This window comes from Erpetoichthys calabaricus, chromosome 3 (assembly GCF_900747795.2).
Source record: "Erpetoichthys calabaricus chromosome 3, fErpCal1.3, whole genome shotgun sequence".
Taxonomy (NCBI): Eukaryota; Metazoa; Chordata; class Cladistia; order Polypteriformes; family Polypteridae; genus Erpetoichthys; species Erpetoichthys calabaricus.
In genome coordinates this window covers 31009093-31027034 of record NC_041396.2, presented here as the reverse complement: position 1 = coordinate 31027034, position 17942 = coordinate 31009093, and the positions used below count along the sequence as shown (strand labels likewise).

At 36.5% G+C, this 17942-nt stretch overlaps 1 protein-coding gene across 1 annotated transcript in view; it reads right to left on the bottom strand.

Annotated features, from left to right (window-relative positions):
* Window positions 1-657: 657 nt before the first annotated feature.
* The window catches only part of kif21b (kinesin family member 21B), a 135862-nt gene continuing 118577 nt past the window's right edge, over window positions 658-17942 (bottom strand). Inside the window, exons 23-35 of the mRNA XM_028796546.2 lie at window positions 16387-16505; window positions 14946-15151; window positions 14779-14853; window positions 14177-14287; window positions 10157-10195; window positions 8520-8656; window positions 8121-8301; window positions 7736-7900; window positions 7482-7599; window positions 7103-7273; window positions 6345-6544; window positions 3986-4141; window positions 658-3534 (exon numbers count right to left, since the gene is read on the bottom strand). Coding sequence (XP_028652379.1) covers window positions 4042-4141; window positions 6345-6544; window positions 7103-7273; window positions 7482-7599; window positions 7736-7900; window positions 8121-8301; window positions 8520-8656; window positions 10157-10195; window positions 14177-14287; window positions 14779-14853; window positions 14946-15151; window positions 16387-16505 — 1622 coding nt within the window. The 3' untranslated portion in view covers window positions 658-3534; window positions 3986-4041. The remainder of the gene's footprint in view (window positions 3535-3985; window positions 4142-6344; window positions 6545-7102; window positions 7274-7481; window positions 7600-7735; window positions 7901-8120; window positions 8302-8519; window positions 8657-10156; window positions 10196-14176; window positions 14288-14778; window positions 14854-14945; window positions 15152-16386; window positions 16506-17942) is intronic.

Below are 17942 nucleotides of genomic sequence, written 5' to 3'. Positions count from 1 at the left end.
CGAGATAGATAGATAGATTTTTTAATGTCAAAGGGAAACTTCGCATGTGATGCCTGTGGCCACATTGTCATTAAGCTCAGCTGATTGCAGTAATGAATGAAATGGCTAATCTAAGAACAGTTTTTTTGGAACCTTGTTGGATATGCTGCCAGTCTTTATACAGTCACATTGTTATATCATCAGAAAGAACAACTGATTTGAAAGTGATTACTACAAAATATGGCACTGTTACAGTCCCATGGATGAAGTAGCTGACAAGGCACTGACTTTGGCTGTTGTTCATCAAGAAAATGGGACACTGGTGCTCCATGTCCACAGGATAATGAAAGGACTCTCTATACAGTATTTGTATCCTGCTGGACTCCGTGAATCAGCAACATCTCTCACATTCAAACCTATGGTCCCTGCGGCTGAAGGATTTCATTCCAACCAATTCTTTTTCTAACTGGACTTTCTTAAGCATTTTTTATTCCTCAGTTTGAGCCTTTGTTCAGCAAGTTCGGAAACTCCCAACAAGGTTTGTTCACCTTTTATAGGAAGTTACCACTTACACCCATGTTTGTCTGGCTCTTTGTGAAGTTCTTATTTCTGGACAGTTTAATCCTACTGAAAAAAAATGCAGTGAAAAGAATAAAATAAAGGAGAGTTCTGCCAAAATACAAAGCTTTCCACATTTATTATTAACTACATAATGAGATCCATAAAAGAGCTAATTGGAAAAGAAGTTTAGTTAAAAGAAAGTGTGTCACCGATTATGAAATCAATTTCAGTTTTGAGTATCCCTGGCATAATGCAGGACAGTACAATCACTAATGAGGCTTTCGACTGAACACTGTAAGGATCTCAACTAAACAACCACTGCTGACTTACTTAACCCATGAGCGAGAGCGAGTCATGTATCTTGCCTATTCCCACATAGTAAAAAAAAAGTACAGAGAAAAGTTCAGAAAGAATGAAATGAAAGGGCAAATAAATAAGAGTATTGTAACAAGGAATAAATAAAAACAATGATATGTGGGCATACATACTTAAATATGTCACGAAATGTTTTTGTTTATTTCTTTAAATATTTCTTCATTTATTTATTTCAGTGACACCACATGCAACATGAAGTACAGTTGAAATGGCAACTGTCATTTTCACCTGTCAAAGTTGAGAGGGCAGTAGGCTCTAGTGAGTTGTAAATATGACTGCCCACTGTATGGACAATTCACCAATCAAAACACATTACTCACTAGAGTCCACCGTCTCAACTGTGACAAGTGAAAATGGCAGTTTTCATTTCAAGCCATTACATTTGGTGTCCCTTAAATAAACAAATGAAGAAAAAATTTTAAAAACCAAAGAAATAAGCAGCAAAAACATATTTAATGACACATTTAATTATGCTCACACATCATTGTGTTTTAATTTATTTGTTTATTATTACATTTCATGATACATTTATTTATTTGTGTCCAAAATATTCCTCTATAGAATAATGTAAAGCTCTCTGACATGGGTAATGTTATGGCAAAGCGCTATATAAATAAAAAGTTATTTTTTTTTTGTTCACCAGCTGCTGGAGCCCCGTCACACTTTTTTTGTGCATCTTTTAAAATCATTTCAGGGAATAAAGATGAATGAACACAAGGCACCTGAAACACATTTTATCACATACCCATGTGGTCACACTACTCAGTCTGTCGTCCAATTGTAACTTCTGCAATTCCATGTGTTAGCTAAGGGTCAGTCACAACTGGAGCTAAACCCTCACTGTCTGCAATGCAGAGCCCCACGTCATCACTGAGATGTGTGTTTCAGAACCAGGGGACACAGGTTTAACAGTCAACATGTTAAGTATTTGATTTTTTTTCTCCCCAAGTAAGAATACAGTAACACTGACCACAGCCCAAAATTAATTTGAGCAAAACAATTGAAGGCAGTTTTATTAAATACATTTGTGGAAAGTTCCCAGAACAAACAGAACTTTGTGCATTATGTCAGAGCATTTCAGAATGGTTGGTTGTCCTGTTGTTGAATGCTACAGAACCTGGTTGCTCTTGCTGCCTCATCCAACACCTGCAGCATACCACTTACCCCACTGGGTTGGTGGGTGCATTAATGATATTAATTTGTGTAACAGTTCAACTCACCCCCAGATTCATTCTTTATTGTGCAACACTGATAAAAGAGAATTTTACAATTCCAACAGAATACTGAAATTTGTGTCTAGTCCTCAAATTGTAAATGCTGCAGATACTGAGAGAAAAGGCACCTTTGACCCTGTCATTGACTCCTGGGGGGAGGGGGGCCTTCCCTCTGCTTCAGCTATGATCTTCATGTGCTTGTTGGCCTCAAAGTATTTGCCAGCAGAGAATAAGGAGATACTAGCAGAAGTTCCAGTCTTCTGCCATGTGCCTTAATATTTTGTGTTTAAGTCAAAGATACAGTATCCCGACTGCTCATCCATTTAGAAGTGTGCTTATTGTGATGGACAGGCATTAATAGGTCTGTCATCACGATACAGGAATGAACAACAGCACAAGGTGCTCAGACATCTATGAAAATGTTTGTCTCTATTCATATAAATAAATAATATTATGCTTGGCTACTCTATAATGGCAGGGCTGATCAATAGGCACTAAGGCTAGAGGTGCTTGAAACAAGTGGAGCAGACCCTGTCTGCCATTATCACAATTTAAGTTCAGATAAAGTCCACCAAATGCGAGCCTAATGTAGTGCATGTTCTCAATCCTGCAGAGTTAGTCCTTATGACCTTCTTGCACAGCAAGTGTATTCAGCAGTACACAAACCATGAGTCTTGTCCAGGTCAGTTTAGACAAGAGTCACAATAGGATTCCCAAAGCTATTTAGCCATTAGCTGTAGTGGCCAAATAAATGGTAGAGTGTGTAAAGGCTTACAAAAAAGGCTGGGGTCAAAAGATAAGACGGTATTGTGTAAATCACCTCTTTGTCCTTCCATCCAGTGTATGAGTGCCTAATGGGGATATCAGCAAACCTCCCCAACACATCCCTGTTCAGTTCAACTTCCAGTACCATTTTCATTGTTACCAGTCTGAGGTAGCAAGGTAAGATACATCCAGAAATGATCTTCCAAAATACAGTCATTGTAGAGCCATGTGCCATTGGGCTTTCAAACTCTACATCGTAATATCAGCACCACTGAAATATAGAAAGCAGAGTGATGTATAGGAATTGTCAATTCCAACCATTTAAAGGAGGCATGGGGGGCTTGCCTAACCTTTGCATGACTCAGCACCCTGCTCTGCTTCCCAAAAAGGATAAGAGGATCACGGACTGTTTCAGGAAGCTCTTAAGGTCTAGGCTGAAACATCTTCACTCCAGTTGAAAGTCACAACAGGACCATGCTTCATTTGGCAAAGGGGTTTGTTCCTAAACGTTGCACTTTAATCCAGCAACATAAAGGAAAGATGCTTGATTAGAATGCAGAAATCAAGATGACCATATCTGGGAGGTGTCATCAGCTACCTGGTTTGTAGTCGTGTGTTCCAGATCTTTACAGTAAAATCACTGCAAAAGAAAAAACGTCAATGGTCAGTGAGGACTGTTACTGGTGAACCAGATGAGTTAATGTCCATGCTTTCAGTTGGGAGAGATTCCACCTTAATCCCAAAAGACAGAAGGCACAACATTTAATCTTCTATGAGAGTAAAGTCTACAGTACTGCACTAAATATGACAAAATCTGCACAAAGGTGATTTCCTATCAAGTAAAGTCTAATGTAATCATCTCTTCAAATCACTTGTTTTCTGCATATACCACATCAGAGGTTTACTAAACTGCTTAGGGGTTAGGGGCAAACACCAGATTTCACTTTATATCATGTTTATCATGCAGAGTACCACCTGAGATTCTGAAAAGAAACAGCCCAGCACAAAACACCCTTCTGGGCCCAGAACCAAGGAGGGTATGGACAGTTTTCGATAAATGACTATGAAGCTCAACAATCTAGCAACAGTACCGTAACAGAGGATGAAGAGAACAGCAGAAGAAGAGTGTCAGGAAAGAGGAGAAGGCTCAAGGCAGGCTGGTGGCTCGGCCCTTGATCGCAAGGACCCGCCGAGGGAGGCAGGGAGTGAGGCCTGGAACATAATTCCACAGCTTTACCCGACAGTCACTGAAGCAGAAAGAAAACAAGACAAGATGTTAGTGAAGGACATCTGGGGAATGAGCACAGCATGGGAACTCCAGAAGGAATGGTGTGACAAAGGATTGCCATATTACAGTTGCTGAGAATGAAGAATGTGGATGGAAGCTGCAACAATGGTTTTATCTGTAAAGTAACAGTAGATCTAAAGATGAATGAAGGGATGAGGATGTGTACTTTAGCTTTCAATGCTGTTAATCAAGATATAGCTTAAGAACAACAGACTGCTTCCCCTATCTTTAACAGGGAGTTTTAAGAATAAGAATGTGATCATTAGAACATGCTTGGTGTATTTCTTAGTACTGTAATTGTATTAGTAGTATTGCATAAAGGTTAAAGCATTAGTTAATATTGGTTAATTGTTAAGACTGTGCCAAAATGTTATTTTTAAGTATAACAAAGTGCTGCAACAGTGTATCTTTTTTGGCATATAAGACAGCTCAACTGTTACAAAAAGGAGACAGGGAGATAAGAAAGTCCACTTGATATGTATAATTAACACATCCCATTTCATATGCAGTGCTTGCTGATGCACAAAACAGTGTTCTGTATTGACTAGTTTTGGAAATGAGCCATGAAGGTATATAAAATTATACTTTACTTGCATAGATGGGGTTTAGACACACATTAAATGAAGCATCCCACAATAATACTTTTTATAACTACATTTATAATTAAAATTTGGAGACATACTTCTTGCTATATTTTAATATATACTAGTTTTTAATATTATCAGGAAATTAGATTCATAATTAATAACAAATGCTTTCAAATCTAATGGAAGCATACACATGTAATGTAAACATCAGTTTCATCAAAGCCAACTAGTCTCAACCCTCGAGACCTATCTGTACTGCTAAACAGAAAAAGTGGGTGTCACGTTGACACAGTAGTTAACACTTCTACCTAATGAATCCCATATTCTGGGTTCAAAACCTACACCTGGTCCCTGTTTGAATGGGGTGTTCACATCCTTCTTATGTGACCTCCCATAACTTTGAATATGATTAAGAGTGTCCAAGAATATTATATTATACTATAAAAAGAGTGATATATCAAAAAAATGCACAATCACATTCACCTTAGTAAAACTATTTAAGCATTTAATTACCGTATATACTCACATTTAAGTCCTCCTGCGGATAAGTCGGGGCTTGAATTTACCGTATAATTTCCAGCATTTTATTATGGCGGTCATATACTGTAAGTCGAATGTGCAAAACTCACACTATTGGTCTAAGAGATTGTGATATGCTAACACCCACCTGAGACAGTAACCACGGAGCACACTGCCTTTTTTTTCTGTGTATTGTGGCTACGTGACCACACAGTAATATCCAAACTATTCCGAACCGACGTTTGCACTGTTTTGTGTTTTTTTTGTATTTCACACCCACATACACCTTTATCATAAGAGCATCCCTTATCTACGATGGAGCGTTCGATCAGAAGAAAATATGAAGCTGGTTTTAAATTAAAAGTCGTTGAAGTGGCGAAAGAAATTGGTAACAGCACTACTGTAACAAAATTCAATGTGTCTGAGAAACTGGTGCAAGATTGGAGGAAGCAAGAACATGAAAAAAAATAAATAAATAATTTAAGTGTTGTATTTTTGAATGGGCGTATAAGTCTTTGATTTTATGATCGATTTTTCAGGTTTCAAGACCCGACTTATACACAAGTATATACAGTACATATATTTAGATTTCATTGAGGAAGATGGTGTTTGCTAGGTCCTCTTTAACATTGCAAATGTACTCCTCTTTTCTATTAAGAAGCGCCATATTATTTATTAATTTTGTAATAATCACTGAAGAAGACTTGGCAGCATTGTGACACAGTGAATAATACTTATTGATCCCACATCCTGGAAATCCCAATGTTTAGTTGTTGTCTGTAAGGAGTTTGCATGTTTTTCCTGACAGAATAGATAGGACTGAAACTTGGACATAATGCAGACGAGAAGGCAAAACTGCCACGTTTTCACTAGTGTATGAACACATATTAACAAGCAAGTATTAAGTATGCACCTCTATTGGTTTAGAGGGAACATGTGAATGCACATTTTTTTAAAGCTTTCAGATATCACTTCCTTAAGTGAATAATCAGTGATCTCTAGCACAAATAATTATAACTTTTGTCTGTCAGTGCAGTCAAACTACAAGTACTTTACCTGGAAGCTGTGAAAATTTGCTTGGAGTTTGTGCAGATGGCATTAATCGGACTGTCATGGCCCTTGATTTCTCCAATGGGGGTGAAATTGTCAACGTTCCACACCTTCAACATGCCTGCACGGCAGCCACTTAGTAACATAGGCCGACCAGGTACATAAGCCAGAGCACAAACCCAGTCTTTGTGGGCATTTGGAATTTGCTAAGAGAGAATAAAAAAGAAGATCCACTACACAATTTTGTAATCGTAAAAAAATCTTTTTTTTTTCTTTTTTTTAATATGCCACAAAACCAAATGACTAACTTACAGCAGCAGACATTCAAAGACAAAATCTATACATCAACTGTACAATAGTCTTGGGTTTTACAAAGAAATCTTTTGATTAAAGTTTTTTTGAGTGTTAATATGTAGGTAGGATTAAATTGGTTAGGCGTATCATGTAAATTATCTCACCAGCCACAGTTCACTCAGGATGAATTTACAGGATGTACCTCATGTATATCTACAGCTGTATCTTACATAAAAGCTGCAAGCAGCTAGCAGATTAAGAGGTCAGCAATTAAGAGGCAGATATGTCTGTTTAGTGGCTGAGAAGTATCATTAACTATTGTAGAACATCCTCTTGATATTTTGTACCACATAAAAACCTACTATTCACATGGCTGTAAGGATAATCAGAAAACTAATTTTAGTTACATCAGTTGGGAGAAGGGCTCCCAGGCTTGTTATAACAATGTACAACTAGATTCTGTGACTTACCTGTATGAGCTCCTGCTGTTCCAGGTCCCACTTTTTGATTCCATTATCCCTGGAACCACTAAAAAGAACATCACCACTGATTGCAAGGCACTCAATGCCATCATAATGTGGAGGTTCAAAGTTATGGGCTGGTCCTATGCTCCCTACTGTTCCCTCCAAAATATTGAACATCTGCAATAGAAAAGCATCTTATGACTCCTGCTTCTCTATATTTTAGTGCAGAGCACACATTTGAAAATTAAAAAGGATGATAGGTGGCAACAAAAGGTCAATGCTAGATGCAGATAACTGATGGACTGAATACAAGTTCGATAAAACAACAGATTCTTCCTAAATGCTGCATAGTTCCAATGAAATGTCCAGATATGAGATCACTAACCCTGACATAATGATCCTTTGATCCAGTAATGACCAGGTCATGCCCTGCTTCTGTTTGCCCCACTGTGAGACACATTACTGAACCAATGTGTCCAGTTAGCTTTCCACTGGCCTGCATCCTGAAATTAGAGGAAAGGTTGATAGCATCTGGGTTAGAGAGCAGCAACTGAGGCTTGAGGGAAAAGTAATGGACAATCGCCACTGCATCTACCCTGACAAGTACATCAGTGGGTATGTCTATCCATCATATTGTACCTGTTTAAATCCCATGTGCGAACAGCATTACCCGTTGCAGCATACAGAACAGAGCCAGAAGGATTCAGGGCCACTTGATTAATTTGGTGCTCTCCCTGAGCAGTGGTGACAGTGCGAGTAGTGGTGCTAGCACATGCATCTCCAGAAATCACCTGTCCTGATGACCTAAGTGAGCATAGAACATGAAGTACAAATGCAAATTCAGCCTCATTAAAAAGGGAAAAAAAATTATTGTAACTTCGATCCGATTACTCACTTCCCATAAATAACAGAAAGCATATTACTTCAGAATTAGGCTTATGTATCTCTTATACAATAAAGCTACCCATCCTATCAAGACACTATGTTTATACCAAGCTTTATTTTTCACAAACATCAAACTTACGTGAAGGTACGGACACACTTGGCAGAGTCTCGAATGTCCCAAACTTTGATGTATGATGTGGATACAGTGAAGACCAGGCATGAGTTAGGACAATACTTTACAGAAACTACATTATTTGGGTGACCTTTCAGTGTGACTATTTCCTGCCCTGTGACAAGGTTCCACATCTTACAAGTGCGATCTAAAGGAAAAAAAAAAAAACAAGTGCCCTTCTTCAGTCAAATTTCACTTTTCATTTTTCTCTGTGAGATAAAACAACTGACAGTAGAAATTTGTTTCTAAATGCATTTTCCTTTTAAATAGTTGTTTACTAACAAGTTTATATTTACTCATCAAGTCTACAAAGCCCCAACTGTAATCCAATTTAAGACTTTTTGTCACTATGTATTCATCCATTACCTTTGGAGCCAGTAAAAAGTAACTCATCAGTTGCATCCACACACAGGACTGGCTTGGAGTGTCCCTCTGCAACAGACACACATTGCAAAGGTGCTGATCTAGCTCCCTTTGTGCCTCCTACTGGGTTGATGATACCCCTGCCAAAAGAAAAGACTACATTAATAAGTATTCACATTTGTTTTAGAATTTTTTAGGAAATGAAAGGTAATTTCTCCTTTTCCTTGCCCTAGCTTTTTGTACAAGAATCTTCTAATTCACTTTTATTAAAGAAAAATTAAGTTTGAAAAATATATGTTACAATTTGGCTTTTCACACAGCAGTGACATGAAGAACCCATTCTTCTAATCAGAATTCATTCCCCGTTTTTCTTTTTGAAAATAAAACTTCTGTGATTCTCCTGTTCTCTAAACCCTGACTTTCTTGTGGTTTGTTTGTAGTTCATGCTCAGACATTAAGCTTCACCTTATTCACTTTATTCCAGGAGAGCATTATAATCCATCTTAAGAGGCACCTAAAGCTTAGCAGTAAAATCAGTTGACCATTATATTGTTTCTGCCACCTCTAACAGAATAAAAAAACATCCTAAGCTGTAGGTCCACTTAGTGTGCTGCATACACTGCACGTTTTCCAGGAGAAACACCCTTATTACAATTTGCATCTATTACCTCTTACATACTGTATCTACAAATTAAAATGTACTCAACTCTATTTACATGATATGTGACTTTCTTTGTTCTCTGTATATTCTCATTTATCCAATTTCATCCCCAAATACTACCATGGTGAGAGAAGTATGGGGACAATGTAGATTATATAAACTATAGTGGGAGATTATTGTACAACAGTGTTGTTTTATTGTTGCCCTAGTTGATTAATTTTAATTATTTTGAAACTGTGTGCTATATAAATTCCCATTTCCTGGAAGTCTTTTAATTCAAACAGATTAAACATTATGACTTACAGAGATAATTCTGATTCTCCTGTCTATTTAAGATACCACTGAACTTACCGAGTGACAGGCAATCTTGGCTTACTTCTTTCTTAGACTGCTGCCCTCGATGGATGATGGAAGAAGACTAATTTAATAAACTTAACACTGAACAGTCAAATAAAAATAAGCCTCATGCATATCAGCCAAACCAAATATAAGAAAATGTCCAATAAGAAGCATCATGCTGTCTAGGAGCCCGTCACTGCAGGAGGGTCTTTCCATGTTGCTGGAGAACAGATGACATTTGTGTCCTTCCACACCGATGTAATGCACTTTTATGAAGGAACCTTTATAAGACTGTGTACTGCCAACCAGATCAGCATATTCTACCACTTTGTAACTCAGGTCAGCTGCTATTCAAAAACAATAACGGTAATGTAGTAGACCTGGACTACGATATCCCACCACATTTTATGGGATATGACACATGCTCACATGTGTTTATCTGGTTTGATTAAAAAATACCAGTTCTCAGTTTCTGCCAGCGAAAAGGCTCTTGCTTACTAGGAGATACTGATCTTGGTAGGGCCATATTCTTTGAAAGGTTCTTTCAGTTTTATATCGCTACTAGACTGAATCAATGACACATACAGGTGGACATGCAGAAAAGTAGGGCGCCGGGTGAGAAACAGACAGAAAGAGATACCTGAGCACCTCCGACAGAGACGAGTCACTGTCATCGGACCTATGAATAGAACAGTAGCACAGTTATGACAGAGGGGACAGAGAGGCGGTGGTCCAGTGGTTTGAGAACAGCAGTCCAATTAATTTAGCAGCACAGAGAAATAAAGAAAAAGAAAGGGTGGGATCAGTCAGGAGGGAACAAGGGAGGGGGAAGCAATGAACTCAGTTCTTGCAAACATTCAGGTTATCACACCACACCTACTGTACATAAGTTCATTATGCTTGGTTTGCATATGTGTTTCATAAGATGGTCATATAATTGCCATTCATGACTGGAACTCCTACTGAACTCCATCCCCATGCAACTTTACCAGTTTAGACACAGAGCTCAAGTTTGTAATTTACTTTTGTGTGTTGGTTACTGGTAGTACTAGTGTAATTGCCTTTTGTCATTTTTAGGGTTAGAAATTAAATTAGTTATATTCTTCCAAAGCACATGAACTGGCAGCAGATTCAGAGATTATTCTGACATGCTCTGTTAATTATGTCTCCACAGCACCTCACACACTTCTAGAGTCCTCGAAAATGCTACTCCATTACAGCTTTAGACTTCAGTTTCTGATTGGGAGGATATTTTCATAGGTAGCCAAAATGCATAACAAATGGCTTTGCTTTACTTCAAATCAATCATCTCCAGTCATGACATAATAAAAATATATTTAAACCTAAGAATAGCATCTAATGACAAACCTCTAATCTAATGAAAACATAAAATGTAACCCTGCAGGCTTAAAGTACTTTAATGTATTTTCTAATGATGGGCAAATCTGGTCATGTACCAGCACTAGTCGCCTAGTTTTTCAATGCATTCTTAATGATATCCATCTCTACAAAGTATTTTCTCCACATTCTGCCAGCCTAGTCTAGTAATAACAAGGCAGAGAATAGAGATTTAAGAATAAGGTAGTGCAACTTATGTGTTTCTTTTCAGCACTGTCCTTGGACAATAGCTGCCTATATATTTTGCCATTTAAACTTTTAGTTTTCATCAAGATAATGCGCATGTACAGAATTTCATATTTTGCATTCTGTAAATGTCTATACCCCACTCTTCCTGTTCTTTCACCAATTAATGCCAAAAGAAAATCGATCGTGCAGTACTGGCACTGTCAAGAATGCCTCTTGCTGTCATGTGTGGTGCTTCTGATACAGAGGCAATGCAATACATGCTTTGTTCATTTTACTTAATTATTTACCATTTACAGAAGTGTGGCTTCTGCCACAGCATCTTCACACACATAATCTTTCACATAATTGTCAGTCATAACTGAAGTATGGCACTGCCCCAATCACTGGCATTTCTGGTAGCAGTAGCAAACAAAAATAGCTAGCTAGAATGCTAAGTTATTTTCAGCTGAATGGTGTAAGTATAGCTTGCCATGATCATGAAAAAAGGTTATTCTCTCCAAGTAGAGTAATATTCCATTCACATATTGTGGTTCCTTGAGGTCGAAAATGATTTACCTTGATATTTATATGTGAATATTACATGAGTATTAAATTAAAGTAAATTAAAGTGAAATATTAAATCATGAGAACATTGGGAAAGTTTTGAGGAGAAACATTAAGTAAAACACAGTTTGTAAAATAAGAGACTGAAGGTGCCCAAAGAGTTATTTTCAGCCACATTTTATGAGGAATATTTTTAACATATGAACAAAATTTACCCCTAACCAGGTTCAATTTGCAACATAATAGTCTAGAAGAAAAACATTTAAAAATAACAGCTGACATCAACTTTACTTATGCTCTGCAAAATGATCATTTTTTTTTAGGATTCCTCTTAATTTTTTTTACATAAGCTAAAAATATTCATCTTCTTTAATCACTAATCCTGACTTTCAATAGTGAATAAGTCTAGAAGTTCTTCTGTGTTCTCTCTGTAGGGCTTCTAGGTCTCACTTATAACATGGAGACAAAAACTTCCAGATGTGATGTCACATGTATATGTTTTATATTTAAAACCTTCACTGTGCAATTGTGCATAATATTTGTACTTTTTTATTGTTAAAATTATACAGTACATGTTTACACTCAACTTTATGTCTAAATAAATTTGAATGCTATCCCATTGTACCTCTTGTTTAAGATGTAGGTGCTAATCCATTTGATTTAGCACCATCTGCAGATGTAACTCACGTTTTAAATATAGTGTGCAGTGGCATCAGTACTGATCCTTAAGGGACACCAAGTTTGATACAACTCCAAAAAATAAACTCCAACTATGCCAGTTCTTCTTAGTGGTTATTCCAATTCTACATTGATTATAGTTTTTGTTGCTTCTTCATGAAATTAGTAACATTTTACACATAACAAATGTCTGTTAACATACATGGTAATGGAGAGCAGATTTTGTATCTTGCATTTTAAAATTAGTTCCATTTATCCTCCGGTAATAGCACAAGTTAACACAGTAGCCTATAAATTGTTATCTCTTCATACAACTGAAGTAAATTAGATAGCATAAAATATTGAGATTTTCCTCAGGAAAAAAGAGTAATAAATCATATATACAATAAATGAGCGCTAATTTCTGTGAGGACCAGTCCAGGCTGTTTATTTTTCTTAGCTCTTTTAATCACTACAGCATATCATTCTGTTTAAGCATTTAATTTTAAATTGATTATTGATCGTAATATGTTCTGAAGCTACTGTCATGATTCTGAGCTCTGCAATTGCCTCTACAAAAAAAAAATAAAAAAAATATGAAAGAGTACATTTCCTTATTAGTATATTCTATTTCCTTCCTTCTGTTCTTGACATACTTAACCTCCTTGATCATTCTTCTGCTGTAAAATATAGTAATTTTTTTAGGGTAATATTAACAAAAATATTAACTAGAGTCTTGCCATTGGGTAGTATTTTGTAACTCTTAACACCTAAAATTTACTTAAAAAGTTGTGGAAATGTGGAACAAATTACGTGTAGTTGAAGCAGAAACCTTAATAATGTTTACGAAGTATCTGGATGAGATACTGGGAGAGCTTAGCTATTAACTAATTAAATGTATTTAAAGAAATTAATTGTCTCCTCTCATTTGTCAAATTTCTTATGTTTGTTCTTATGTATGTTCTAAAATGTTTAGAAGACTTATGATAAAAGCTCTGCCCATTTTCATTACAAATATTTTAATTGCTTACTAATCCATTGAGAAGTCAAGCAAAAATAACACCTTTTACTGGCTAACAAATTACATCTTGCCTGAAGAAGGTGCTTGAGCTGCCTCAAAAGCTTGTATATTATTATATTTTTGTTAGCCAATGAATGGTGTCATTTTGCTTGACTTCTCATTGCATCCATAATGGCAAAAACAGTACAACACCCTACTACTAATCCATTGAGGATATCTAGTAGTTACCCTTGTGCTTCAAATTGTTATTATGATTTTTTTCTGTGTTTTATAAAATATTCCTTAATTCTTTATTATTGCTCCTCAATTATTTGTCATATTTAAATTTTTTAAACTATGTGCATCTGCTTACAATGTTTGATATTACGGATTTAAAATACCAAAAAACTGTGACCACTTTAAGGTTTTTGTTGTCCAGCAGGATAATATTCTATTAAGATCATGCAGTCTTCTTTAGCAGAGCATAAGAAAATTTGATTTATTTTTAATTATAGTTAAGTAAAGTTAATTTAAGTATATTACTTTTTAATAGTTCACAATTACTTACAAAAGAGTAATGTTACAATGAACAAAGTAAGAAAAATAACACAAAACCCTATATTGTGCTGCATGCTGCACCATTCTCCATTTTATTAATTTATTTTGCTTTAGTGATGGGATTTCGTCCAACTACTGCTTTTATGACTTGATTAATTACAACTTCTGATGATTTACCAGAAAAATTCACACTGTTAGTTTAGTGCTAAGTTGAACTGGATTGCATTTTCCTAATTTACAAAAAGCTAAAATGTAAAGAATGGGAAGTTAGAGAGCTATTAACTGTTTAATATATCACATCTTTAAATTACTTACTTGTCAAGGGCTGACCCCTGATTTTGGTTGCTAGTTAGTCGTGAAAACACATTTCTGTCATTTCGAGATCTCAGTGGTGGTGAGGGAGGAGGAGTGCTTCCATCTCCTGACCTAAACCAAGAAGAAAAATTGTTACTTCCATAAATTGTGATATGTCTGTTTTTGATATTACTAAAAATGTCTATTATATTTTCAAATCATTGATAATCTATTATTTAGAAATTACCATATAGTGTGTCTTCTTGTATATACCATAATGCACCTTTAAATTGAATTGATTTAATATTAGACAAGATTCTGGGGGCTGTCCATATACAGAAAGAGGCTGAGACAAAAGTCTTAAAAAAGGAAAAGTGATATAGCACTTAACACATTTTTTGTGTTGAGAAAGAAATTTGCAACTAACACAGGGAGCACTATTCTAGTCATACTGCTAGGTTAATTTTTGTCTGCTGTATTTCCAGTTTCAGCAACAACATACTGTATTTTCTCATATATACCTGTTTAGTAAGGCAGGCTAGCCTGCCAGAAAGGGTAGTGTAACAACCTCTGACCTCTTAAAAATATTTCTAGAACAAGTGCATCTCCTTGCAATAGCATACCTGTAGGGCTGTCCACGGTCATATGATTTCCGTCGTAATAGTGGTGAGGTGTCAGGGCCTCTAGACTGCCTGGGGCTATGGAATAAAACATATGTGTCAGGCTTTACAAAATGATTACTTCTTTTATGGGCAGCAGATAAAACTTTTTACGGAATAGCTTTACTTACAAGGTGTTACCTCTTGTGGGCAAACTGATTGTCCGAGAGACCTTATCTTTATAGTATGAGTCACGAGTCAAGAAACCAATTCCATTTTCTCGTATTTCAGTCAACGATGCAAGGGACTTTGTAATGTTCTTAGTGGAAACATCCAGTGTAGGACCAAGATATTCTGCAGAAACGGCCTTCATCTGAGCTGACAGCTTTGGTTCAGTCTGACAGACAGACAGAGTGTTTAATTTTGAACTCTAGAACAAAACATACAATCCTAATGACATGGCCTTCATATCTATGCAAGACTATGTGCGCCATAAGTAAATGCTATCCAACATGAAGAATACAATGAAATGCAAGGCATTCATGATGTGCATTTAGTTTTATGATTTTTCTGTGTCATTATTAAAACAAAATCAAACAAATGATCCAGTGCTTTTCAATATGCCATGCCATGGAGTGCATTCCTTTTCTTTCCATGGCCACATGTTCATCTTGCCAACACTAAATTAAATAAAATAATCAGACATCATCAAGCGGTGTGGCAAGGAGCATTAACATTAAGGGTTAGACATTTTCCAATCATGCCTGCATGTTTTCAGTGAATGTCAGGAGAAACATGTGAGAAAATAAGACTGGAAAGACAGAGAGACTTACACAGGATAAGCAGTTTGAGCCCTTAGTCAAACAGGTGTATCTATTGTTTTACTCAAAACAAACCAACATATTCTATCCTCCCAAAGGATTCCCCTCACAAAGGCTCTCCCCATCACCTGTTGCCAATGAAAACCCTAAACCACCTGGCATTCACAGTGCTGGTATTTAAATCACCCAGCCCCTGTACAGTGCTATCTACAAAGGTGTGAAACATAAAGGATACTTCTAGAGTTCACTTTCCTTTAGGTGGCTGGCTCTACCCAATCAATATGTGCTTTTGTTGACTGGCCGTTAAATCATTATCTCTTACATTGTATTACATTATTGTAATGCCCTTGGTCCGGACCTGAAAGGGACATGTTTCTCAGGTGGCTATAGACTATCAAAAGGGGTGGGGCAACCTGGAGAAGACAGCCATAAAAGCAACTCTTGAGAACAAGGAAAGAGATAAAGCACTGCTGGAGTGCTCTCATTAGCCTTCTGTTGCTTTTAGAGCATTAACGATTTCCCTAAGCAAGTCCTCGATATCATTTTTTCAGCATCAGCATCTTTCAAATGTTCAACAAAGTGCAGATGAAGAAGGAAAAAAATAGATAACCATATAGTATTTGGCTATCACAAAAGGTGAGAATAAAAAAATATATGTAGAACCAAAGCTTGTTGATCACAACCCAAAAAAATGCTTGTCTATATTCTGTATTTAATTCCTGCACAGATTATTCCTAATGTGAAAATCTAAACTAAGATAGACTGATGAAATTAAGGTCAAGATTTAAACTTGGCTAGACTTAGTCTGTACCTTTACTTTAAAGTCATCTTGGCTTGCAGAGACCTTCATATTAAAGGCCTGTGAGGAGCTTCCTTCTGAGGCCTGGCTAAACTCCGATACCTCCTCATCTGTACTGGCATATCCATTCTCTGTTGAAATAAACAGATAAAGATTGTTTTTCAAAAATAGAAGTAACATTGTTTTATCATTTACATTGCATGTATAAACCTGTATATGCTAGACTTTGTTAAAAGTTGCCGTTAATATTGAATAAAAAATATCTGTGGGTGTATAAGTTCTTTTCATCTTCCTCATCATCATCATCTTCTTCACCTTAATAATCAAACTGCTAATTTATAATATTCCATTGTAAAAATAAATCATAATGTGTACTAAACACATTGCAGGTAGATATTAATTGCAAAGTCAGACTTCAGAAACTCTTTACCTCCATTCAGATTTAAGATTGTTGTACAGACTGAGATAATGGAAAATCTATATAGTACAATTTAGAAAGGCATTCTGTGCTAATGTGTTCCTCTTAAAAGGTATTTAGAGGGTATAGTTGTTACAACCCAGCCATTAAGATAGTGGTTGTCAAATTTTGTTCCTCCACGCCACCTTGCAACATTAATGTCATTACTAATGCCACCCCAATAGTTAATAGTTGCTTCTTTCTTTTAATAAATGATTGACTCAAAATGTATTAGGCAGTACCTCACAAATACAAGTAACTCAACAGACTCACTTCTATCAATTGATTTATCTAAGTTTTTCACTCTGCAAGACTCAGTCAATCAAATGATCTTTAAGTCTTTCAGGGCTGATGTTGACTTCTGTCAAAAGGAGGAGCTGACGATAATTGGTAATCAACTGTAAACTGTGACAAAACCTATCGTTACATTTTAGTTAGCTTCAGAGATCAAAGCGAATGCGTAAAGCAAAATACTTCGTGGATGACGAGTTGCCTGTTCCGTCAGAATTAGGCTAAGACTTGTCGGACTCTGATTTTGATACAAGCGATCGAAAACGAATATGAGGTTTTGCAGCTATAGCTGATTGGTCCCCAGCTAATCGTGGTGCTAAACAGATTCATGTATCTGACACAGCCTATGGCACTGTTCGCCTGGGAGGACTGCCACTTAACAATGATAAGAGGTAGAAACCAGAATGCAATGCACTGTGACCATGACCGTTGCTGCTGCCCCATGCAGCCATGTGAACACAGCCTGGCAGCTTGCCTGCCACACATTCTTGGCAAACTGGCAGCCACAGCATGCAGAAACAGACGTTTTATGTTGATTTCTCTGTGAAGCCATTGTGTTTCAGAAAACAATGTTTTTTGGAAAAAATATTCAGCCCTCAAAGAGTTAATGTCACAAATGCGTTGCATAACTGCATAAAAGAAAGGCAGATTCTTTTTTTTTTCAAACAAGTGAGCAAGCTTAACATTCTGCACAACTTGTAATTTTATAGGAAGACCCAAGGTATATGTTGTTTTTCTGTGATACCTTTTTGTTCCCCCTTACATATATCAACAACCTTTAATAAAACCCACATTTGATTTTGACCTTCTTGGATTTTTT